Source organism: Larimichthys crocea, chromosome VII, assembly GCF_000972845.2.
Source record: "Larimichthys crocea isolate SSNF chromosome VII, L_crocea_2.0, whole genome shotgun sequence".
NCBI classification, from domain to species: Eukaryota; Metazoa; Chordata; class Actinopteri; family Sciaenidae; genus Larimichthys; species Larimichthys crocea.
In genome coordinates this window covers 15,484,079-15,510,676 of record NC_040017.1, presented here as the reverse complement: position 1 = coordinate 15,510,676, position 26,598 = coordinate 15,484,079, and the positions used below count along the sequence as shown (strand labels likewise).

General features: G+C 41.9%; 1 protein-coding gene across 1 annotated transcript in view; it reads left to right on the top strand.

Annotated features, from left to right (window-relative positions):
* The window catches only part of cbl (Cbl proto-oncogene, E3 ubiquitin protein ligase), a 33,507-nt gene extending 10,110 nt beyond the window's left edge, over positions 1-23,397 (top strand). Inside the window, exons 3-16 of the mRNA XM_010752459.3 lie at positions 8,996-9,142; positions 10,096-10,252; positions 12,457-12,578; positions 14,051-14,188; positions 14,947-15,034; positions 15,760-15,891; positions 16,065-16,292; positions 17,041-17,172; positions 17,339-17,758; positions 18,437-18,525; positions 18,696-18,902; positions 19,011-19,102; positions 19,279-19,521; positions 21,055-23,397. Of these exons, the coding sequence (XP_010750761.2) occupies positions 8,996-9,142; positions 10,096-10,252; positions 12,457-12,578; positions 14,051-14,188; positions 14,947-15,034; positions 15,760-15,891; positions 16,065-16,292; positions 17,041-17,172; positions 17,339-17,758; positions 18,437-18,525; positions 18,696-18,902; positions 19,011-19,102; positions 19,279-19,521; positions 21,055-21,350 (2,491 nt within the window). The 3' untranslated portion in view covers positions 21,351-23,397. The remainder of the gene's footprint in view (positions 1-8,995; positions 9,143-10,095; positions 10,253-12,456; positions 12,579-14,050; positions 14,189-14,946; positions 15,035-15,759; positions 15,892-16,064; positions 16,293-17,040; positions 17,173-17,338; positions 17,759-18,436; positions 18,526-18,695; positions 18,903-19,010; positions 19,103-19,278; positions 19,522-21,054) is intronic.
* Positions 23,398-26,598: the final 3,201 nt, after the last annotated feature.

The following is a 26,598-nucleotide window of genomic DNA, read 5'->3' as shown; positions in this document are numbered from 1 at the left end:
CTGCAAGCTACAAACCAAAGTCTGGCCAGGATTTAGCTGTGGCAGAAGTAGCCAGTGAGTTCTAACTGTTGTTGGCTAATAACGTTTGGTTTATTGTTTTGTGTTGAGAAACCGGTTTGTTGTCCTGTTCTTCTTAGTTTTACCATAGCTGTTTTGTCTGTAGCCAGTCTGCTGATTTAATTATGATCAGATAGGAAATGGGGTTGGGTGACATGTAAAAAAAAAAAAAAAAAAAGTCCTTCCAGCAACCAGCTATTGCCGAACTGGTAGTTTCAGTGACGAATTTGTACATACTACTGAATAACCAAAAACAAAAAGAGATAATCTTATAAATATTTGCCTTTATTAAGCAGAAAAATATATTTCTTCTAAATTAAATTCAAGACTAGTTTAACTGCCTTGTTAACGCATAAAAAACGCATTTCATTCAAATGACAGAAACAAAATAAAACCACCTTTCCACTGTTCCAACAATCACCAACTCTGGTTCGGTTGAAATCAATCCTTAATCCACCGAGTCAGATGTTCTGGCTCTACGTTCTATTTTTCCTCTCACTCGTTGTTTGGCTCACTGTGTGTGTGTACTGTGCCGCTGAACAAGCCTCGCTCTCAGAAATCGGCCAAAAAAAGCCAACCGGTGATGGACTCAGCCAGTTGCCGACAAGTGATGTATCCGTCCAGTCATCCAAACGCTAATAAGAAACCTACATGTTAAACATTACTCGTTCTACAGTCTCTGAGCAGTAGTAATACAGTAGAGGGGTTGATCAATGTGTCCTCAGAACTCCCCCCTTTTTTCCTTCATGGGTCTAACCGGATACTGCTTTGACCTCTCTGTGAGAGTCTGTTTGATCGTCTTCCTCGGCTAAGCTGCCGTTGCATCCTGACCACCGTCGATAGGTCCAGCTGGTCACAGGAAGTGGTGGGCTTATAGGCTACAGGGTGATGCAACTGCACTGTGGGACAGCCTGCGGCACAAAATATAGACCTGGAGGCTATAAATACATTGTTCATTTTATTTGTGTACCTCTTATGGTCTAATGGTGTCTTGTTGTCTCATATCTTATCCTAATCCGTAGCTGGTGAAAGACTAGGCCTGTTGGATGTGTTTGAAAGGCCTGTAAGCACTCGTGACAAAATTTGCAATGTAAAACCACCATGCCAAACTGGCTTCAAACATATAGCTTTCCTTACTGACAGTGTGTTGCTCCGATCCTTGGCACAATAGAAAAATGCATTCCAGACATGCTTGAGTGGTATTTTTACAATAGTCGGTAGGAACAGCTTCCGCCAGCTTCTACTCATTCAGATTTCCCAGCAGCTCAACTACTGTTCAGTGGCAGGTGCCTTGAAGAAACGTCTAAGTCAACAATTATTTGGAAATATTTCCCTTTTCTCATCATGACAGCGTTCAGTTGCCGTGATAGTTACTACGGTGTAAAATGTGCCTAGGGTAAAATGAAGAGATTTGAGATTACTCCATTACATTTCCTGCACAATTTAATTATTAGATCAAACATTCTGAAGTCAAATGTGTCATCACCATTATTAGTTTCATTTTTCTTTTTAAATCTTCATCAGTAGTATTCATGTCTTTATCTGAAACATAGTGGCGGTTAAACGTGCACTCTTTGCACGAGGCGTTTCTTTCAGCACGTCATGCGCTTGCCGCTGTTGTGTCTAATACTGCCACACAGACACTGGCTGCTGTTGCTACTTGTCACAGCACCTGGCTGTCTGTACATTTGTGTTTTGGATTTTGTTTTATTTGTTGTTTCTTGCATCACATTTCGCTAATGCTACGAAGCCTACACCAAAAGATCAGTGCATGAAATTCATTCTGCAACTGTTTACAGTAAAGTGCTGCGGTGCCGTCAATGATTGATGTAGTCCAGCCTTTGTCAGCAGAGAAAGGAGAAAAAAAAACCTCATTGTATGGTACAGTACCTCTGGTATTTGCAAATGTCATCTGCACCCATTCCTATTTTGGTTCACCAAGAGAGCCCAGTTCTAAAATGTGACTTCCTATTTTCTGTAAACGTACTTAACATCCCTGTAAAACAAAGGTCTGTCTCTGAGAACACGGGTTTTTACTTTGACTATCAAAAAAACCATCTTATCACTGCAGCTGTAATACTGCAGGAAAGGTCTGTGTTTGCAGTATTAAACGGAGTCATGAGGAAATGAAGTGGTGCGTTACACTGTTGTCAGATCGAATTGATTACAGGTGAAAGTTTGCATGGCGATCATTCACTCCTTGTTCTATCACTAGCTCACGGGCTAAGTTTAGTTTAATGATTTAGCTGCTCCCACTCATGCTTTTAAAAACAGAAAAATACAGTCATGGATTGTTTGACATTGAAGATTGAACCTGTTGATAAAATTTGACGTTTCTTATCACCTTATAGTTCAATTAAAAAACATCCGTTCAGTTCAGTGTAACTGTACTGCTGAGGTTGTGCCCAGAGTGTGGTCTGCTGTGTGTCTGTGTGTGCGTTTCTCTGCTAGTCTAGGTTTAGATTTTATCAGAACTCTTTTGTTTCTCTTTGAGTCCCCTGATATCAAACTGTCTAAATAAAAATCTTTGAGGGTGTTAAAGTTGATGCGTTTTGTTTCCCACGGAAGTGAAACACTCATTTGAGATAAGTAACTCTTTGTGCATGTCATTTGTTATTTTTTTTGTACTTTACCAGTAAAGAAATGAGTAAGTATCCGAGCCTTTTAATCTCAAACTGTACTAAACTGTATTAAAATATTTCTCTGAAATCTTTGGCCTAATTTAACTTTCCAGATCTTTATAAGTGCCTGAACTCAATTTTAGCTACAGTATCTCTTCTCTTGTTGCTGTTTCACACCACTGCTGCTGCACTTGCTCTTTGATATGAATCAAACCGAATGTGCTACTTTTTTTTTTTCTTCTTTTTTTTCTTTTTTTTGGCTCATGTCTCTGTACAAACTTTAAAAAAGAAAAAAGTGTTGTCTCATTCTGTGCTGCTGCAGCTGGGCCGTCTTAGCAGTTAGCTGGTAGGTTGTGATGGAGTTGAGCGTGAAGTTAAAGGAAGCTTTTAGTGGTTAGCCTTAGAGCCAAACGGCTATCAGTGCAGAGAAAGGAAAACACAGTTCACACTCTAGAGGCTGCCGGTGTTTCAGCTTCAATTACATTTGCCAACACTTGTAGCTTGGGGGCTCTATGGGCAGATATATATATGCGCGTGCGCACACACACACATAGCAGAACATCATGGTTATTTATGTCACCGTGATATCAGTGAGCAGCCGAGTCGTGTAGTCCTCGCACTATTAGATTATAGTGATTAGCATGATGCAACCCACTTGCTTTTCTGTCCCGCAGGGTACAACAAGCACTTGCTGTTTATGCACATAGAGATGTATGAGCTCAGATATGCACTAAGATACCCCTAATAAACTGTGCAGACTGGATTAAGCTAAAACTGAGCTGTTTCCTGCTGTAGTTTTATTTTCTCCTTCACAATAATCTGAGTTTAAGCCTGTCTAATTGACTACAGTGATAAGAGCTTTGAAAGAGAGAGTACATTCAAATAAAAATGCACATTTGGAGACGTTTGTCTGGATTGTCCACAGTTGCAAAGCTGGGGTTTTTTTTTTGTTTTGTTTTTTTAACTTGATGTTTTATTATTCTGGAGTTTCTGTTAGGAAGAAGTTATGTGTGTTTAGAGGCTTGCTTTAGTGCTGTGTTGTGTGTGTTGTGGGCTGTCATGGCTGTTTCCTGATGGAGATCTGGAGTGAAGCCAGTTCCGGAGAGTTAAATTTATAAAGTGATGACTAGAGCAAAATGGTGAGCCAGAATTTCAAACACATAATCCACTGTGTTTCCCAAGTCCTACTTAATTTCTGTGTATATATTTTCTTTGCGTGTAAGCAATCATCACATTATTAAATTCACTTCCAGAATAAAACAGCATGTGAGTGCCTTTTTCCTTTTGCATTTATGATGTGTGGGAATTAATTTGCTTTGAGGTGAAAAATGGGTAGTTCACGAATTATCTTTATAATGTGCATCGGTCATGTGCCATTTTTCCATTTGCAGCCTCAGAGACTGTGGTGCCGGTGTCAGCGCTTTGCATATGACAGTAAAAAGTGAAGCTTACTGTGCTGCCGTGTTGGAAGTCATCATATTACCTGCAGTAAATGCCCTTTCTTGATCTTATCGGCGTACTGTGACTGTTTGCTCTCTGCAATATTTAAAACTGGTCCATTGACAAGAATGTGACGGTGAAAAATGTCGTGATGTTTTTGAAGACATTGTTTATAGGTGTTAATATCACAGATGGTTACGCTGGTGTGTTTCCCCCACAGGAGTTAAGGGAAAGGATTTTTTTTTTTTTTAAGCAATTAATTTGTTGACTTCCAAAAAATCCTTGATTTTGAATCTTGAATCCCTTGATCCTGAGGGTACTTACTCCACGTTCATTCTATAAATTGTTGAAAATAACTTTTAGTTGCTTTGTTGCAGGACTCTGTTTGTGTTTGATGTGCATTTCCCTTTTTTAACCTGGAGGATAAAAGATAATACAGCTGCATGATGATATTACAGCTACTTGTGCCTCTTGCCAATCCGGACAGGCTCTCGCTCTGTAAGGTTTGACCCTTGCTGGCTGTGCGGCTGTGTATTAGCGCAGTGCGGTGCTGGCTGGCTAGCTGCGCTACTTTATCACAGCCAGCAGGAAACAGGAAGGGAGCAGCCAGCTGCAAGGTCAGAGGTCAATCTATAGCATGAGGGGGGATGGTGGACAAAAACGTAGTGTTCAGAAAAAAAAAATAGGTTTGGTCGTGGTTAAGAATGAGTGAGGGATGGAAAAAGAAAACACTATAGACGTGACAATTCAGAGTAGGTCAGCAAACCATTCTCTCTAAGTCCTTAGCCCACTGACTCTGCATTGTCTGTGTTGGCACAGCGGCTTAAATAGCAGCAACAGTTGTAGGAGTGCTGGCTAATGCCCAGCACAGACACGCACACACACACATAGTACAGAGCTGGTATTGTAGGATGGAGAGGGACAAGGGCAGAGAGAGACGAAGAGATGCTAAAATGGATGTCAGCTCGTCCTGCTACATGTGAGATTACATTTTGACCTGAGTTTGAGTTTTGAACTAATGTTCAGCCTTGCCTTTGGTGAAGCTCTTTCTATCATACAGACAAAAAGACACAACAAAGTCTCATTCAGTATGCAAATCTTGTGCCAGAGACAGCTGTGCCACCCCGTGAGCTTGATGCCAGTCAGACCAGTGTTCGCTCTCACATTCATTCTTTCTTTCTCTGTGACACACTGAGTCACACGTACGATATGGATGTTGGCTGTTACAACCTCAGTGTGTGTGTGTACGTGTGGGTAGAAAAACCTAGAAGTGCACAGTCACATGACAGGGGATTTTATTTTTTTATTTTATTTATTTTTGACTGAACAATTGCGTGTGCTACTCAGAATGAAACTTCCTGTGCTTTTTACAGGTATGCCTCCTGCGTGCGTCAGTCGCCACAGTTTTTTTTATTTGTTTTGTTTTTCTTCTTCTCAATCAGCTTCTTATTATGAGCGAACACATTTCTAATTTCCTCCAAACCGTTTCAGTGACGTCAAATGAGGCATTGCTGTTTTTCTTGGTGTCCTTTTCTTTTCTTACTGATTTGAAACAGACTGGGCTCAGTTTGAAAAGGTCATCTCAAGTATGGACATTTGTGTTACCTCTTTCAACTCATTGATTGTTTATGAGCTAAAAAAAAAAAAAGAGTGGACATATGTTTGATTATTGTAGCAACAAGAAGTCGATCAAATAAGAGAAAATTATTATTACTACTCGTCATTTTTTTGAGCAATCATTCACCAGTTCCTGCTTTTACACTATGATGGATTTTTCTGTAAAAAGGAGCATTATGCTCAGAAATAGCAGTGTGCATTTTTGTCACAGTTTTCTGACATTTTATACGTTACACAATTACTTGAGAACATAATTGATCGACAATGAAAACTTAACGTTACCAGCCACCATTCCATCTTGTTAGTGTCAGTAGACAGCTAACCAAACAGCTCACACATTTATGTTTTGCTCTGTTAATTCCCCACTACTCATCTATACTGCCCTTGTATTCATGCCAAGTTGTATGACTTCACCTTACTCTGCCCCACCAAGAAATAATGCCTGTCTGTTTGTCTTTTTCTGCAAAATTTCCCTTTGCGTTCACCCTAAATCCATCTTTAGATCACACTTGGTTGAATGGCTGGGTGGAATTGGTTGCTACTCTCAAAGCAACAGCTTACTGAATGTTGCCTAAAGACTAGACAGATCTGAACTGACTGCCCTTTTGTCTGTACATGTGAAATACATCCAAGCTTTAGCCTTATTCCGAGGCAAAGACGGCACATTTTGTGCCCCCAAGTCAGTCTTCACACACATGAGTAGCATTTGCTGGTGAATTAAAACTGAATTTTAATGATGCGTTTTGAAGAGAGGAATTTATAAGCATGAATTCTTAAATGGCCTCCATGAATGTTTCAAGTTGAGAGATGAGGGGAGTGGATAAGTGGATTCATAAGACGGTAAAATATCCTCGAAGTGGAAATGAAAGCTTTGAGTGAAGAGAGATTAATTCCACACATAAACTACAGAGAGAGGATAACTGTCTTCGTATGATTACGTTGCAGAAGAAAGTAGAGCAGAAGAGGAGGGGAGGGCGGGGTTGTAACCTGGATAAAAGCACAGGGTAGAGCGAGGTTGACAGGAGAATGAATGAGACTGCAGCTTTAAGGCGCAGTAGGCCAGTAGGGTTAGGAGGCAGAAAGAAACAGAGGAGGGCCCTCCCGCTGAGATGATAGCTGCTGAAGAAAAAACCACAGAGATGCAGTGTTAAAAAACGCCTGCCCTTCCCTGAGATGATACTGGAAAGACAAGATATTCACAATGATGATGAGCTCCTGAGGGAGACACCAAAGGTAGTCGAAGGGCTCGTTTTCCACATTGCATCAACGATGAAGGGAAGCCCTGACTTCAAAGACATACAGTCGCGGGCATCTGGCTTCAAGTCTGCTGTAGATTTTAAGTGGACAGAACAGTTCAATGGATTAGACATCCAGATACAAGGGTGCTCACTGTTTTAAGATCATTTACTGCCGAGAGGCCATAAATACAACGCTTTATTGCAGTTTGCGAGCGTTGTATTTTCTGCCTCAGATCCTTGTCTGCACCCTCTGAGGTAAACTATCATCCTAACAAGCGCTGGTCTATTTTGGCAGGTTCTCAACGTACACTAATCTTATTCATCCATCTTCAGTGACTGTCCTCCTTCCTAATTCACTCTTTCCACCCCCCCACCCCCTCTCTACTCATAGGGTGCGTAGTGTAGTGTCGGGCAGCTGCAGCGTGGCCACGCTTTCATTGCTGTCTCTCTTGTGCATGTCAATTCACCCTAACCGACAGCCAAGCACAATCTCCCTCTGTACTGCCTCGTAAATCATGGCTTTCTCTGCAAAACACTCCTAATGCTGTGATGGGATACATGGGTATGGCGACATTGTGTGGTTTCATTCTCCTTTTTGTTTTGTTATTTTGGTTCCCTCTCCTCTCCCTTTTGCCTTCCTCAGTTAGACTCATCTTCTTCCTTATTCTGTCATCTTCCCTTTCCTTTCCTTTCCTTTTCTTTCCTTTCCTCTCCTGTGCTCGTCGACCAGCCTTTTGCAACTGGAACCCGTTGGATGTGCATTTCAAGTCACACTGTGATCATATGTGTGTGTGTGTGTATGAACTCCCCGGACCTGTGGCTATTTCTGTATTAATGAAGCAGCTAAGGACACTTCTCAGCGGGAGAAAACACCAAGTAGAATCCTGACCTCGAGTAAAATGCCTTTATTTCTTTCTCCGAAACGTCCACCATTACTGCATATTTTAAAAAGTACAACCTGTTATTCTTAACGACATGAACATTTGAAGCTCATGAGGTAAGGTTAAATATTCACGTTGCTTCCTCACGTGTGTGTCAGAACTAAATTGAAGAGTCACTGAGTTTGCCTTGTGGAAAAACAAGTTTAGTGTTACCGTCAAGCTTGTCACATGTTTTTTTCTTTCTTTTTCTGTGAAGTATAACAAGTATGAAACCATTTACTATTGAAGCATTGAAAATGTGCAACAGTTCCCCAACCCAGGCTTGGATAACTCCATCCCGTGTATCAGAAACATCTACAACCATCAACCGTCATTTTATCCAGCAATGGTGACTCCAGGTCTACATACATTGTTCTCAACTGTTGGTGTTAATTATATGTTGCAAGGAAAAGTGCAATGTCTTGACGTTTTATGGCCAGTGACCGCCAACAGTTAAGCTTCGGTCAATGGACAGATGGACAGTTGCCTTGTGATACAGCTAAAATAAAATCTAGCGGTTGGTAGAGTGGTTGGCATACCGAACACACAGTTCCTACACATATACACAACTTAGTTTTTGAAAGCAACTGTAAAAGAAATTACCTTTTAATACATGTTTGCATGCAAGCATTTTTAGGAAGTTGATTTTCAGCATTATTTAGTCAAACGCATCGCTGCTTCTTTTTTTTTTTTGCATTGCCACAGATGGCTGAGCCCACAAAAAAGCTAATGTTTCTATTTATAGTTGACTGAGGAAATTGTGTGTTTGATGAAAATTTTAATATTTCACTTTATTTTTGTCAGTTTTTTTTTTATCTACAAGAGAAAAGTTTGGTTGGTTTGTCCTTTATCACGTAAACTAACCATGGTCTCTGAGCGTTGGTCCCTGTAGCTGTGTAGAGTCATGACTTAAACATAGTAGTCAACATTATAGTCTTCATTTTACGTGTCTGTACTCGCGGAAACTTAAACATGTGTATGTGTAACTTGAAATACATTTCTCCTTTTTAAGCTGTTGGGTCGTGGTGACACTGTAGCCACAGTGCGACAATGAAGACGTGAAATCTCACTCCCTCCCCTCTTCTTCTTCTCACTTCTACAGGCGGAACCTTACCAAGCTGTCGTTGATCTTCAGTCACATGCTGGCTGAGCTGAAGGCCATCTTCCCCAATGGTCTGTTTCAGGGTGACAACTTCCGCATCACCAAGGCTGACGCTGCAGAGTTCTGGAGGCGCGCCTTTGGTGACAAGTGAGCCCAATACTATATTACTTTTTTAATATTATTACCTCCATTGAATACAAATTGACACTATGCTCCCTTACGGGGTGTTAAGTATGCATAAGTCAGTTTGCTAAAACGTCTTATTTTAGGAGTCCCTGACACATAAAAGGAGGAACCTGTGTTCTATTAATCGCACACATTTGAGCTTATCTATCTCAAAGTGCACAGAGCTAAATCGGATTGTAAGGAAGTGGCGACACGAAAATAACCCAGGCAAATGCAGCTCAAGAACATTTTAATAGCTGAGTTTTCCCAATACACCAGTTATCAGACACCTTTTTTAAGATTTCTTTTCAAGCTTTATTTTGGTAGAGACAGCTGACGAGTGACAGGAAATGTGGGGAGAGAGAGACGGGGAATGACATGAAGGGAAAGAGCCATAGGTCGGATTCGAACCCTGGGCTTCCGCAGCAAGGACTGAGTCTTCGCACATGGGGCGGCTGCTCTACCAACTGAGCTAAACGCCACCCTGAAGTTCATCTGTTTTCATATGTGGTTGCTGTCTCTTAAAAAGATCACATTAGGTTAACATTCATGACCAACAACCCTCAAGAGCTCAGTTTGGGAGTGCTAATTAAGCATTTACAACAAAATAGCATCTCCTTTTTTTTGTATATGAATCATTAGAATTTTAGTTAGTGGAAATTTGGTTCATATCTATACTGAGATGCTTTGGTGGTGTCTTAGATACACACACCAGTGAATTACCTCCCCATGATTGAAGCACACAACAAGTAACCCAGAGTTTGAATCAAAGCTGTCACCGCACCCTTCCTGCACCTAAGGGCACAAAGAGGTCAAAACTCAACACTTGTAGTACCCCGGCTTGTGGTATTTACCAGTGACATGCGGGGGTGTGCCACATGGCAGCATGTAGTTATTAAATTTGGGGATGTCGTCACCTGTTTCGTGTGTTACAGGACCATCGTGCCTTGGAAGGTGTTCCGTCAGTCTCTCCATGAGTTTCATCCCATCAGCTCTGGACTGGAGGCCATGGCCCTGAAGTCCACCATAGACCTCACCTGCAATGACTACATCTCTGTCTTTGAGTTTGACATCTTCACCAGGTTATTTCAGGTATTGAACACACACAATCACACACATACATACTGCACCCTTCGTCTTATCTTTGCGTTGTGAGAGAAGAAATGTACAAAGGAAGAGAGAGTGATAGAGAAGCAGAGATAGTGGGTCATTCACAGCAGTCTGTAAGCCTTGATGTAGGAAACAAATTTCATTTGACACATAATTAACTTAAACTAACATCTTTTTTCGGCTAACTCTATCACGTTGTTAGCAGGATGCCTGCTTACTTATTCACACTGTCAAACAGCACTGAAGTTAAAACTTTCCTCCGCTGTGTTGGGCAATAATTTTGGTCTGTATGTTGCTTCTGTTGTTGCTTCATAAGGCCGACACGTCTATGTGTGTCTGTGTGTTTTTCAGATCACAGTCACACTGAGATCTTTGTCAAGGACAGTCATTATTATTTGTCTTCCCCTGAGGTTGTACTGTCTTACTGCTAGATGAATAATAAACAGCGATGATAAACATTTGTGAAATAATTCCCAAGATAACCAAGCATGCACTGGGGCTGTAGAGTTTGTTACGTGAGTGGTACATTTTCATTTCATGAGTCCTTTTTCTTTGCCAAACCCTGACTCAACTTTGTAATTGATAGACCACAGTACTCACATACTGCTCATGCGCAGGGAGTTGTGGTGAGGTAAAAAGCTAAATGCAGCCAACCGTTTATATTTGGCAATTATATAGACACGGCAGCAGGAAACAACACGTTTAGTTTTTTGGGGTTGTTGTTTTTGTACTTGAGTGTATATTTATGGAGGTGCAGGTGCTGCACAGCACTTCAGAAGCTCATTTTCCACATCACCATAGATTGAAGCAACAGGAGAGAGGAGGGCTGTTTTTAAAAAAAAAAAAAAAAAAAGAAAGAAAAATATCAAAAGACAGAAGAAGGGGGTTGATCAGGCATTATCATTAGAATTTATCTATAGCTTGTAGCGCTCTATCAGCATTGCAATTAACACAGTACCACTGATATTTTACATCACATGTAAATCTAACTCACTGCATTTTAATGCATCTTGTATACAGTAGTGTATGGTCCTTATTCCTCTAGTGACATTATCCCTGGCTGCTTGCATGCAGGGCACAGAGCAGCTTAATGAAGCCTAAACAGATTACAGACATTTCCTATGACACTCCCTCATACAGAAAAAGCCCTCCTCTAAATGTCCTCAAACTCAGAAGAGGAAGTGAGCCTGTGGCCATTTTGAGCTCTGTCCTTGATATGCAGTTTTGTTTTTTGCGCATGTGTTTTTTATTAATGTGTCATACAGCGGGCTGAATCATCTGTAGGCTCAATGATGAGGTGGTCATTTTAATATATTGTGAAAGGTTTAGTCACTCTGTTCAGTTGAGTGTAAGCTGAAAGACAAGAGGCCACTGAAAAATAAAGGTATAATTACTAGATGCTACATTAGCCAGTAACAATGCAACAGTAGGTTAGAAATCCTCACTTGACACATTTTTGTTTACTAATCCAGTATGCAATCGATCCCATAACACCAAAGTACCGAGTACAAGAGATAAGTCCAGCAGAGGAGACTGTTTCAACTTCCTGTGTGCAAAAAGTATAAATAACCAACATTTTAATTTGTAAAACCGTAAAGCTAACAGGGAGACAGGGTAGTCCCTCTTGGAGATCTAGCTTTCGATTTTGATGTGTTGAGCAGATTCGACCATGGCTTCGACTTTTGCAGCACATTCAGAGTGTTGTTTGTGTTAATTCTACTTCCTTTCACACACCAGACTGGCGACAGCAATTGCGTAACCACCTACTCTCTACCTCACTCGGTCATCTATAGAGTAACATGAATAATTTTGGATTATCTTCAACACTTATTTTTGGGGTTGCTTGACTTGATTTGGGTCATGTAGCCTGAGCACCTTTTTAAAGCTGACTTTTGGCTGCTCTTTATACAGTATGGGCAGCAGCAGCAGCTTATGTCCATTTAACCTTCCTCGTTCTGTGTAGCAAATGTGTCGCATTCTGTTTTAAAAGACCTTTTTATGTGACTTGAGCAAGGTTAAAATAGACACTGTAAATCACGTTGAAGTTCAGTAAACAGTCGTTTTAGCGTCATCCATGATGCAGTATATTTCTCCATTACTCTGCTGTTATTGCAGTGTCCATTCACACATCAGATGAGTCACTCTCTCTCTTACTTGTGTGTGTGTGTGTGTGTGTTCGTGCATAGCCGTGGTCATCCCTGCTGCGGAACTGGAACAGCTTGGCAGTTACTCACCCGGGGTACATGGCCTTCCTCACCTACGATGAGGTCAAAGCACGGCTGCAGAAGTTTATCCACAAGCCTGGCAGGTGAGACAAAAACACACAGACATATACACCTTGTAGTGCAATCTAAATCAAGGAATCACTATATCGGGGTGTGAACGTGCACATATTCAAATAAAGGATGCAAAAACACGTGTATATATTCAAATGATCAACGTTTGGCTTTGTATCATTACAAAGACAGACAAGAGTACAGTCTTGATGCCCATTTCACATACCAGTTATGATGTGTGCGTGTGTGTGGGCGTGTGTGCGTGTGTGTGGGCGTGTGTGTGTGTGTGTGAGGGATCCAGTGCAGCATGGCACTGGTACTTTGCATCAATGGCTTGATTGTACACTGAAAGCTGATGTCACTATTTAGGCCTGGCTTGTGTAGGGCCACATTGACATCCGAGCAGTTATTGGTCAATGTGAAAATACAAATTACAGCCTACTGTCAGGAGCGTTCTGTTTGTATTACGGGTCCAGCGGTAGTTCCACTTAGTAGCTAAACATCGAGGCCAAGACTACTTTTTTCCACTTGCGCAGTATCGCCAAACTCAATCCTTAGATGTTAGTGACTCACAAGGAAATCCTAATGCATGTATCGCAGGATGGATTCATGTAATGCCCTTTTCTGGCCTACCTCAGCCACATACCAGTGGTTTCCAGTTTTTCCCAGAATGCTGTGGATGGTGCTAACAAAGACGGGCTTCTTTGCATGGGTATTCAATACCCTTGTTTTTAAATTTGTCATTTCCTGATACAAATTTCTCATATTGTACAGAGAAACAAGCAGACAAGGGAATGTTGCGTACTGGCAGGAGTGGCTGCAGGTCTTTCCAGACTCATGCCACGGTTACTTTTTCACTCTATAGAGTAAATCACAGCTGCTCACACCCATGAGACAAACCAGTTTACCTGACTATGAACAGCTGACACCAGCTGACATAGCCCAGAAGCAGCAAGTCACCTCCAGCTGATGATGAAGGCACGCCCTCCCAAGCCACAGCATCATAATTAAAACTTTCTTACTCATAAAACATTTGTTGGCACTTTGTTGCATATCTTGGTGTGTTTCCGCCTCCTGCCGATTGTGAAAGCATTGGTAGGACTGTGCATGACTTTGCCCATCATGTATCTTGTCTGTGGATGCTCATTCTCCACCTAAATCTGTCAATTTATTAAAATACATCCTACAGACCTTTTTTATTCTATACTGTACTGTATTAATAAACCAGGTTCCCTTTTCAGTGATCTTGTACATCAGATTAAATTTGACTCAATCTCGACATGTGCTGTCACCAAGAGGATATTTCCATGCATAGTTCAGCCCACATATTTTGTTTCACAAACCGGTATGTGCATGTTTGAAGAACACATTTGTTTGAGTGCACATATTTCAAAGATTGTTTGCACCCTCCTCTATTTGATCGCTTTCTTTTTCTTTTCTTTTTTTCATTGTAACAAAGTGACTCAACTGCAGCATGTGTTATTTCTCACGTCTCTCTCCTCAGTTACATCTTCCGACTAAGCTGCACAAGGCTGGGCCAGTGGGCCATCGGCTACGTGACAGCGGATGGAAACATACTCCAGACCATTCCCCACAACAAACCCCTCTTCCAGGCTCTCATCGATGGCTTCAGGGAAGGATTGTAAGTCCACTGGCATTTTGTTTGGCACACTGATATCTCTCATTTTCTTCGGGGTTTTCATCTGGACCTCTCACTTTGTTTCTCTGTGGCTGGGTCTTCATTTGATGCTGTTTTTAATATATGATCTATAAGTCAAGCTCCCTGTCATATGCAGGGCTTCTCATTTTTCTGGCATCTCTCCTCCCACAAAGCATGCATCCCTGTGTAAACCCACGACTGAATCTGCCTTTCAGCTATAAACCAACCCGGCCATATCATATTGCATGTTCCCATCATTCCAGTGTTATCATAACCAGAATAGAAATGTTGGTTTCTAATGTGCAGCTCACTCTGTGGTTTAGCTGGCTGGCGTGAATCTCATTTTTGTATGCCAACGTTGATTCCTTTGTTTAATGAAAGCTGCTGGTCTGTCCCAACCTGTAATCAAATCCTGATTTTTAAACTGGAAAAGCCTGTGCAGTATATAGCCTGCATGCAAAACATTTATCAAATGATAATTACAGAAACTGACCCATTTGTAAAATAGTCTCATACTGTACATACATTATCTCAGGGATGATATAAAAACACGTTGCCAGATTGAATAAATGGACCGAACAGATGTCTTCATTAGCGCTGGCTGTTAGGTATACATGCAGTATAATCATACTAACAAATGATGATGATAACTTTGAAATGAAAATGGTTGTCCAAAAAAAATGGAGGATACTTTAAAGGGAGTTTTTACCTTCTAATTTTATGTGCCTCTGCATCTCCAGCTATTTATTTCCTGACGGCCGGACCCAAAACCCAGACCTGACAGGACTGTGTGAGCCTTCGCCTCAAGACCACATCAAAGTCACACAGGTCAGAGCAGTATGCCTTTCATACTGCACCCTCAGTCTTTAATATTTTATACATTCTTGCTGGTCTTTGGCATTTTATTGTAAAGGTCAAATGGCTTTTTTTTTTCTCTTGGTGGACATATCAGTAAAGATCTGGTGGTAGTGCATAAAAAGAAAGTAGAGGTAGGAGATATCAGTTAGTCAAGTAAGTTCAAGTAGCTCTCTAACCCAAAGATTTATCTCTGAAAGATTTACTGTCTGTCTGTCATTCATATTTGATAAGTAAGGTCAATTGGAGGTAAAATTTTCACTGTGTTTTAAAGCCAAAGCTAAATAAGTAAATGTAAAATCTAAAAAAAAAAAGTAGCATGCATAACGAATCAAGGGTCAAGTGTATTCCAATATTTAAAACTGGACCTTTTAGTCTTGAATGTTGAGTCATCATCTTGATCCTTTCATCTCAGATGAGTTTGATACACAACTGTAAACTGTGAAATAATGTTAAAGAATATCCACTCTGCTGTAAGTTCACTTTCTGTCTTATCATGCTTAGATATCTCAGAGTTTGTGAGAGTCTTTATGAACAGACTCATTTCGCTTAAGCACAGGACTGAAACTAAAATGACACCCTCACATTATAGCTTGGCTCCAGATCCGTCTCTGGCTCAGGTAGTGTGGTGGTGCCGTATGATGTTACTGTGTTCAGGCACTGAAAGCTCATCGATGTCTCATTTTTTCCCCCCTCAGGAGCAATATGAGCTGTACTGTGAGATGGGCTCCACTTTCCAGCTGTGTAAGATCTGCGCTGAGAATGACAAGGATGTGAAGATTGAGCCCTGCGGTCATCTCATGTGCACCTCCTGTCTCACTGCCTGGCAGGTACGAGATGTGGGTGGATGGAGGCGTTTTTGTGTGTGTCGGCTGTTCCTAGTGTCATAACTCATACCTGTTGAGAGGAGAACTCGCTGTTGAAGTGCTCTCCTTTGTAGACGTAACAGACATATATAAAAAACACATGTGATGTCATATTTGTGTTTCTGCCTGTGTTTCAGGAGTCGGAGGGTCAGGGAACAGGATGTCCCTTCTGTCGCTGTGAGATAAAGGGTACAGAGCCGATCGTTGTGGATCCTTTTGACCCCAAGGATCCTAAGGATAACAGCGGAGGCTCCTGCAGGGGCACGTTTGGTGCTGAGGGTGCTCCGTCACCCAGCTATGACGACGACGATGACGACAGACTTGAAGACCCCCACCTCATGATGAGCAAACTTGCCTGTACAAAGGTGAGATTGTGCGGAGATCTTGAATAAATTAAGCCAAAAGTTAACTGTTCAAAGTCATGACACTGGCAAAGATGTCCTGGTGTTTTCCATTGATAAAACATTGAACACTTGCCTTAGTTAGTTTGACGCCCTGGGTGTACTTCATGGGTTCTTACTGTCTTCTTCTTCTCTTCTGTTTTTTTTTGAGAGATCCATCTCTGTACAGATGAAACACTCTTCCCATCTTGCCCTGTTCACTTTTTGTGAGCTTCCAGCTCACAGCTCATATCTAAAGTCTTTCATCTCCATCTTTCATGGTGCCAACCGTGGCAGCAGCTTTTTTTTTTTTTTTGTGCCTCTCAGTATTTGATATGTGGAGCATTCTCCTATCCTTTCTTTTATGTGCCTCTGAGAAACTCTGTGTGCATTAGTCTGCTCATAGAGTAGGTGAGCACCTGAGATCACACACACTTTGATGTGGTCCCCGGCTTTGATTGCTGACCGAGCCTCTTTCTCATCTTTGACCATTTCTTTAAATGTACTTGTACGCCGTGAAGTACTCGGCTGTACTTCATGAATTTTTTATGTTGCTTTTGTGTTTGTTTCATCTGTTTTGTGTTCAAACAAAACTGCTCTTTTTCTTTTCCTTCCTTTTGAGTAACAGGAACAGCAGTGTCCGTCGATCAATTCTATCAAAGTTTTGTTTAAAAATAGCTGGTCAGATGTCATTTAGTGGTTTGCTCTTCTGTCTGTTTGTGTGTGTGATCAGGTGGAGCGCCCCCCGTCACCCATGTCCATGGCTCCTCAGTCCTCTCTTCCCCCTGTGCCACCCAGACTAGACCTGCTACCACACAGACCTCCCAACCCCCCTGGTGCCTCCAGCCCCGGGGCCACCACTAAGGTAACTAAACACACACAGTGAATTGTCTGCAGATAATAAACAGCGTCTTGTTGCTGAATTGATTATTTCCACGGTAGAAGATGCAGCACTGTGCTTTCTTTGTTTTTTACTTCAGTGTCGTATGAAGTCTAAATGAGCTCCCTGCATCTCTGTTTCTCCCCTCCAGGCAGCATCTCACCATAAAGACAAGCCTCTCCCCCTCCCCCCAGCACTAAGGGATCTCCCCCCTCCTCCTCCTCCAGACCGCCCCCACACAGCTGGGGCAACCCCCGATGGACGGCTGCAGAGGCGGCCATTACCCTGCACTCCCGGGGAGCCCACACGAGATAAACTCCCTCCCGCACCCCCAAACCGACCTATGTCTGACTGGAACTCGCGGCCCGTTCCCAAGGCCCCCACCTCATCGTCCTCATCATCCTCGTCATCTTCCTCATCCACTCAAGTCTCCAGCCTGGGAGGGGACATCCGTGCAGGCGTTAGGGAACTCTCCAACCGGCACTCTCTCCCCTTGGCGTTGCCCTCTGCTCTGGAGACTCGCTCTGACTCACAGAAGAACAACAGCTCCCTCAGTCTGGACCACCAGCTGGTCAGAGGAACCACAAAACACCACACACTAAACTAGCGTTTGGCTTGATGTGTATTCATTACCTGCTATTACAAGCACACAGAAATGTAGCAGTAACTGTCCAAGTAAGAAAAGTGAAAAGACAGATGTAGCACCAGCTTCTAATAACCTTGTATACTGTGCTGTATGTGTGGATTTTTAACTCAGTCACACACAAGATTGTTTGATCACTCCAAGCAGGGAAATTCAATTAACTAATATCTGTAAATCCATGTTGTCCACATGGGTTTGTCTCTGCTGTCTCATTAGCATTAGCATTAAAGACTGGAAAAGGGGGAGGATGAACAATTTTGGTTTTATGGGGAGGGATGTATTGCAGACAGAGTGACTTCCTGGAGTCCGTTGAGGTTGTGAGACATCCAGTGGAGACTCCAGGAAGTCACTGCCCACAGCAAAAAAAAAAAAAAGTCCAGCAGATAACACCCCATTAAACCACAACTTATTATTGTACTTCACTTTATGCTGCTAAACTAAGCTAATCTAAACTAACAGGCTGTTAGGCATCAATCACCTCATCTAACTCTCAACAAGAGACCAAAAAAGCATTTTCCCCTAAATGTGTTTGGTTCCTAGAAGTTGATTATGAAATTATTTAATCTTTTAAAGTTTCTAAACTTTCACTTTCGGCTTCCTTTCTAGAATTTTGCAGCAGTGGCCGGTTCAGACTATGACAGCCCCAAAGTCAAGCCCTCATCGTCAGCCAACGCCATTTATTCACTGGCAATGAGGTACGTTGTACCTTGTAATGAGTGTATGAGTATAATGAGTGAAACGTGTGTTTTTTTTTTCTTGTAAGTATTATATATATTTATACATATTAAATGTATAGGAATTTTGTGTGGGAATTTCTCCACCTTTTAGTGTCTATTCTCATGTAAGTATTTGTGTTTGTTCCCAGAGCGCCTTCAGGCCTGAGGCCGGTGACAGGAGAGGAGGCACGTGACAGTGAGGAGGAGTCGGAGTACATGATCCCCTCCTCTCGTCCCGTTCTGCCCCCCATGACGTCACCACCTGTAGTGGAGACCCCACCTGCCCCGAGGCATCCACAGCCTCAACCATCTTCGGCACTCCAGACACAAAACCAAGCCCCCGCACTCAACTCACGGTATTCAAAACAGTCAATGAATCCCTTTCCAGCAGCACATCTGGATGAAATGACTATTCTGATTGCAACACTGTGTATATGATGATTTTGTTGTTGTTGTTGTTGTAGGCAGCTGAGTCTGGCTGAATTAGAGGATGGTCCGCAAATGTATGAAGCCATGTACCACATCCAGTCCAAGTCGCAACAAGCCAGAGATTCAGGTATTTTACATACTATTTTAAGCTTCTATACTATCTTTATGGAGACTTTCTGCACCCTGCAAAGATTCAAGTGTCTTATCTGTGTGTATGATTAAAACCTTAAGCTGTATTTAGCTGGATGTAGTCTCAGTCTATCAAATGCTGTAATGCTAATGCAGTGTTTCGATCCCTCCCAGACTATTCAGAGTTGCCCCCTCTGACGATGACCAATGGTCCCAGAGACCATGCAGCCGAGGACCGGGAAGAGGAGGAAAACGGCTATGACTTCCCCAAACCTCGGCTGCCAATGCCCCTCGCCCGACGGACCCTTTCAGAACTGGGGGGGTCGTCTTCATCATCTTCCTCTTCCTCATCATGCTCATCCTCCGCAGCAGCTTTCAGCCGCCTGTCTTTAGATTCGGACGCCGGAGCTGCAGCACGTAAGTATACTCACCCGCGTTGAGCCAGAGCTTGTTTTTAATACATAATATAACCTCACAGAATTCACAGCCCACCATATTTTTTTAGACATTTTTATACATTTATTAGTGAAGCAATTGTGTAATGTATTTAACTGTAAATTACCCCAAAGTTATGGGATGATTAACTACCAGTCTGTTAGAGAGAGTTGGATTTGTTTTACCGTAGCGCATGACCTACCTCGTTCAAGGTTACAGGTAACTTTGTTAGTTTTTCCCTTAACTTCTGCAGGAGCTGCTGTAGATAAATGATGCCTGATGCTAAAGCTCCACCTCTGGCTGTAAGGAAAAAGTGAAATAAAAATGAATCTACCTAAGCAGTCAGATGCCATTAGGTTAAGTAGGAAATCATCTTTGTGATTTGGGTGAACTGACCCTAAGTCACATTAACGTTAGCATTAACATTTTTTCGAAGACTTGACATTTAAAAAGTTGAAACTGTAGATTACTGGTGACACAGGCAAGAATGAAAAATAGCGTCAGTTTCTTAGAATCCCTTGTGATGTAAAAATGTACAACGGCAGCGTCTTTGTTCTTGTCCTTCCTGGCCAAGAAGCAATCAAAGTGCTGATGAATCAATATCATGAAGTAGCTCAAAAGTCCTGTGACCCAGAGAGTAGCCTGAAAAGTTGACTCAGGCATTTCACTGCTACCTGGTATGAAGCCAGACATGATGCAGATTTTCCGAAGGCGCTCTGAAGTTGATGGTAGATTTAAATTTGGACTTTGACAGATTGATGTAGTATGCAGTGTGTGCAGTCACAGCGTACAAAGAAGGTTAAAGAACGATTCTAAAGGACTGTTCAGTGACCCTTTTTAAAACTAGAAAAACTGTAAGAGATATGTCCCCTCGATGTTGGAAAAAACCTGATGGTGGAATGACCGCTGATACTGTGGAGGTTTGACTGCAGTAATGCTGGAGGTAATGCTGCTAGTGCAGCATTAGTGGCCTTAGCAGACCTGTCACCTTCTGTTAGGAAGGTGCAGGAGCAACGGACCATGGGAAGCTTGAGCAGAGGACACTGGCCGACAGTGCTTTTTTCTATTTTATAGCCGTTTCCTCAGGAGACAGCCTTTTATTTCTCTCAGTAATCTCTTTCTCTCTGCTGTGAGCTGACATTTACTATCTATGATGATTGCCAGGTGTCTGAGTGTTCTGCTTCAAAGGCCTAGATCTTTTTGTTTCTGAGAATCAGTCAAGTGGCTCTCAAACGAGCTGAGATCATAATTAGACTCTTCGTGGGACATTTAGTAAAGGTTGCTGCAGAGCAACAAGTTCACCATGTATACAATATGATAAAAATACATACCGTCTGCTACAAGCGCCCATTTATAGTCATCAGCATCTTTTTCAAATTTGATCTAAATTAATTCCAGTAAAGTGAGTCAGCTTTCAAATGAACCCATATTGCCTTTTTTTTTCATTGATTTAACAAATCAAATTTCTGGATCCACACTGTTCCACACCCACATTCACCCTCCCTGTTTCTTCAGCCTTCTCAGAGCCGGTGGAAGCACCAGAGAGACCTCCAAAGCCCCTACCCCGACGAATCAACTCAGAGCGTCGACCCAGCCCCGTCCCGCCCGTCCCTGCTCAACCCAGTAGTGGGGCAACAGGAGGAGAAGCGAATCCTCAAATCAGTAGCGAGATCGAGCACCTCATGAGTCAGGGATACTCTTACCAGGACATCCAGAAAGCACTGATGATTGCACAGAACAATATCGAAATGGCCAAGAATATCCTCCGCGAGTTTGTCTCCATTCCCTCCACCGCGCATGTTCTTACATAGCACACTCCTTGTGCCTCTCTCTCTCTCTCTCTCGTGTTTGCTCTCTCACCCTAGCTTGGCCCAGCCTGGTTGGGTTAAGGTTTGGCAGAGCCCAGCCCAAAAGCCCAAAAGCCCATTGCCTGCAGCACTACCTCAGTGCTGGCTGACGCCCTACGCCCCCTTGTGGATTTTTAACTGGCTGTTACTCCAGCAAAGCATCACAGCATCTCTGGGACTCCGCGCCCTGCACTCCATGCGCTTTCAGCAGAGTCTGGCCTTCTTTAAACTGCTACAGCAGGCCACTTTGTTTTCACGGACATCTACGCGGGATTGACTAAACGAGTGCGGGAACAATGACGGGCTGCCACAGGTGACGCGAGACTTTCGTAGGAATCCTGAGGAAGACAGATTCTTACGTTTTCATGTTGAAGGCTCTTGCTGAAAATGTAACCAACACCTCACAAAAAAAAACAAAAAACTAAAAATGTATGTCTATATGAAAATTTAATATATGAGTAAATATATATTAAATGTGTGTAATATATACAGTATGTAAAAAAATTATTTCAGCTTCGAGGGTCACTGTTGGTACAAGCGATATGGGTAGACGAGGACCAGATTAAAAGAGGTTTGGTCCTTTCTGGCGGACTGAGGGACGTGAGAGTGCGGAGAAAACACATGCGAGGAAGAGGAAGTGTCCGGGTGTCTTCCTCACCACGATGTGTCGGTCAGCAGCAGCTTAGAAGACGTGCAGCAGAGCTTTTTCAGGATGACTTCAGTCTGGTATGGCCTTTGATTAACAACGTTGCTTTGGTACTTTTTTTTTTTTTTTTTTTTTTTTTTTTTTTTTTTTTTAAGAAAAACATGCTTGTTTTGTCGTGTTGTATTTCTCAAAGTAGCATGACGATGGTTTCAGGTCTGGACTGTTGTTTGGCAGTGTGTGTGTGTGTGTCCATAGGTGTGCGTGTGTGTGTGTGAGCGTGTGTGCCAGACCCTTCTCCTCATGACCTACTCTTAAACGAACCCCTGTTCCTGTACAACATGAATGTTGAATTACAGTCAGTATACTCAGACTTGTGCTCTGTAAACGTACTACTGCTCTAACTCATATGACAGGGCCTAGTGTAGCTGTAGAGCCTGGCAGTGAGATTATTAGAGGACGTACTAATGTTGACGACCCTGCAGTACCAGACAGGCTAGTGTTGTGTGATCCGTGGTGGCTGAAAAAAAAGTTTTCGTTCTGTCTTTGTCGAACTTCGCTGGCTGGTTCGGATTTCTACATCCAGCTCAGTCCAGTGTGATGAAACAAAAAAAAAAATTATTGATTTACTTTGGTAATATATTATTGTAATATGATCATAAATATTGTTATTATAATTAATTCAGAAGTGCTTCACTGCTGCTACTATTGTTAGTGCTAAACAATTACGCCTTAAATGTACATTTGTGAATATTGTGTTTAACCGTCATCCTCTTTCTTTAAAGTGACAGTATCACCCGTGTTTTCTCCAGTCCGTAATGTAGCATACTTGAAAGTACACGCGGCTTGTGAGCCTGCAGCCCTCTCAAGCTGTCGACTCTTCAGTGTTTTTAAACCTTTTTATTCTTTATGATTCTCTACAGGTAGACTATGTACAGCGACAGTAATAAAGCAAACAAAATGCTTTCGGTATGGAAACCAGCCGTCTTGTAACAGATCCAGGCTTCTCTTGTTACATCAATTTCCTTCCTCCACAGGAGTTCACCTCACTGAAAGGGAGTGATTGCTGAGGGTTTAAAAAAAAAGAAAAGAAAAAAGTAGGCTCATGGGTTTGCTGGCCCACCCCCAAGTCTACATTAAAATCAGTATTTGGGCCAACTGTAAGAACTAACTCAGGAATTATATTTATCTAAGCAAGTTGCGTTCACCCTGGCTGTCAAATTAAAAAAAACATGGGAGACTCATTGGCGACAGCAGCGTACCTGCCGTCTGCTCATCCAGGTGACATGTAGCCAAAAGTATCCGCATAATGAAGTCACACAAGTAGCCTATTGCCTTCTTTGTTTTATCACATTTATAACTTGCACATTATTATTTTTTATTTTTTTGTATTATTTCCAATGTTCGCAGGACTAGAGACAGCAGCTTCATTTCCAGGTACTATGAATGAATAGGATAAATAAACGCAAGGAGCTTTTCGGTACATTGACTTGAACTTCTCCCAGCATATGAAGAAGAATGTTTAGTTTTTTTTGGGAGGGGGTAAATCTCGTCAATAGCTAATAAGCCCTAGTTTATTCTGGGTAATGCCGTCTGTTGACTGGAAGCTATCTCCAAGCTGTCTGGACATCGTCTAGTTCTTTTTCTGTTCCTAGTTGCCTTGAGAAACTTCTTGAATGATGGGTAATGGACAGGGAGGCCCCTCCCCAATCCTCAATACTGTATCAATGTTTTGTTGATGTTTCGAGGACAGCATGTCATTGTATTATTTACCTTTTTTTTGTTTGTTTGTTTTGTTTTCACACAGTATACCAATTTGTGCTTTGATACTGTCACTCTAAAGAAAAGCAAATTGTATAAAGTTAGTGATATGAAAAAAAAAAGGCTGTTTTATTTCATTTTGCATTCCTGTACATGTATTTTTGTTCCAAAGGTTTTGTTTACTTGTGTGAATAATTCTGTGAGCAGTGCCATATGTTTTAGAGATCCTCACCATGTCTAGAATAAGGCCTTGTTTTTTGAAGCGAGTTTGTAGGTATCGATCTGTACCTGTTGATCTCTGAAGGCAAGATTGTGCAGTATTGCTTGTATTAATCTGTCCTCTCTGCCTTGACGGCCGCATTAGGCCTCACTGATGTGTGAAAAGGTCTTAGGGAAAGACAAGATCCCAGATCAGTGCTCAACCTCAGAGATGCCAGATGTGTACCAGCCCCCTCCACACAAACACACACACACACACACATTACTCTCAGCCCCTCGGTCGGGGTACTTCAACTTTATGCCAGAAGAGGGAACCGTTGTTCCATGTCGCTGTGTCGCTTCTCGTCAGTAAAAAGGCATTCATTAACTTTTTGATGGTTTTTAAAAAAAGCTCATATCACTTTGGAAGTATGCACAGTGCTGTTAATAAAAATGATAAGCAAAAGCCATCACGTGTCTCTCTTCTCTATACACATACTCAAGGATGTTCAGCTTGTTAGATGCCGTGAGAAATACCAAGCACGTGCGAAGAATTCATTTATGTTTACTGAGGAGCACAAGATGTCTTTATCACATTATCACACATATCTTCAAATCTTGAGCTTTTAATGCATTAATAATAAACTGAAACGAAACATTACAACAGATGTAAGAGTTTTGACTGCAGGAGTTTAAATGGATCATCTTGTCACAGCAGACATTTGAGCTTAGTATTGTGCGTGCTCACTCACTCACCGACATAGCTTACAGGGACACTTAATGGAACGGAGCCATCTTTTAATCTTATTATTTCTAGCTGTGCTTTTTCTGCTCGGTACAATGTCGTGCCTTTTAAGAGTTTTCTGAAGTGAAGCAGGAGAGAAAGTGAACGGGGTTAAACATGACTGGAAGCAGCATGAAAGCACAGATCTGATGAAACGATGAACAACGTGTGCTCGACAGTAGGAGGTTAGGAACTTTACCAAGGAGCGATAATTGCAGACAGGTTCAATACTTTAGTTCACTAATGCACTTTGTAGCTGCATTACAAACAAAAATCTGATTTGATCTGAGTGACCAGCTAGTTGATCATATCTGTATTGTACTTGAGCCAATTCTCAAACTCTTATGTAGTTAATAAAGCCTTTTGTCTACCCGCTAAAGATGTAACATGTAATATATGTCTACACAAGTCCACGCTTTATTTATCTGCATAAGAGAATAAACGAGAACATTTCTAAAGAAATTTTGAGTGTGCCTGTCTCTGGCCCTGTCGCCCCCATACAATATTACTGACACTGCTCAGTAAATTCAGTATTAATACAACAAACTGTGTCATCATGGCCTTTTCAATGGGCTCTTATTTTGAAGAGACACTTATTTTGAAAGACTTGTCCTGTCTGTGTGTGGTGTCTGTCTGTCTCTCTATCTATGTGTCTGTGTTCGTGTCTGTGAGAGAGAAGGATAAAATGGCCGACGTTGAAAATGTAGCTTACGTGCTAGCAATTAACATTTGCATGTTAGCATTAACATGTTAGCAATTAGCATGTATTTAGTTGTTAGTGGCATTAGCATGTTAGCGTTGATGCGCTAGCAATTAACATTAACATGTTAGCATTAACATGTTAGCAATTAGCATTTATTTAATTCTTAGTGGCATTGGCATGTTAGCGCTGATGTGCTAGCAATTAACATTAGCATATATTTAATTCTTAGTGGCTAATGCTAATTAGCATTAGCATGTTAACATTAACATGTATTTAATTCCCAGTGGCTAATGTTAATTAGCACAAATTTTAGCATTGGCCGTTAATGTTAACAGTTAACATGTCTCTGTCTGTCATTTTAGACAAGTTCAAATTAAGTGCCAATAACTGCTAAAATGGCCGCCGCTCGGCTTCTGCCTGCCGGCCCCTCCCTCCTCTCCTCCTTCAGGCAGGCTTGAGGTTGCCAAGCAACCAGGACCAACTCTAATCAGCAGAGCAGTTACTGCACCTGTGAGAATGTCAGTTGGGAATGCTGACACAGAGAGAAAATGCTGAGACCATCCCTCGAAGAGGAAGGATCTCTGGCCAAACCGTATTTCCAATCATTGAACCGGCTTAACTTTGAGTATCCCGAGTCCTTCCAGCACGTCTACATAGTTGTTTTGTGTCGATAAATGAAAAAATGTGCCATCTACAGCAATTCAGAGAAACGTTACTTCTGCTTTCCTCCAGAAAATTTCCAGCATTTTTAACATGGCAGTCTATGAGGCTGTCGATGGGTGCTGCTGCCGCATCTTTGCTCCCACCAAAACTATATATCTGACAGCTTTAGCGCCTGCTAAAGGGAATGTGAATGATTTCTGTAGCTTGGCATTTGCAGCCACAATCGCAGTTTACAAATGTATTTTTAGACACATTTTCCTCTCCCTCTCCACTCTAACGATGACATCACTCACTCTAGCTCTCGAAAATTCTTGCAATACACACCTATTAATTTTTTTGCCGTGGTTTTTGCCGATTTTTGGCAAAACCGTTTGCTGAAACTCTTAGAAAAGTCATAGCACACCGATCCCGGCCGAGCTGCACGTTTTGATACCCGTTTTATGTGTGTGCGACAAAAACT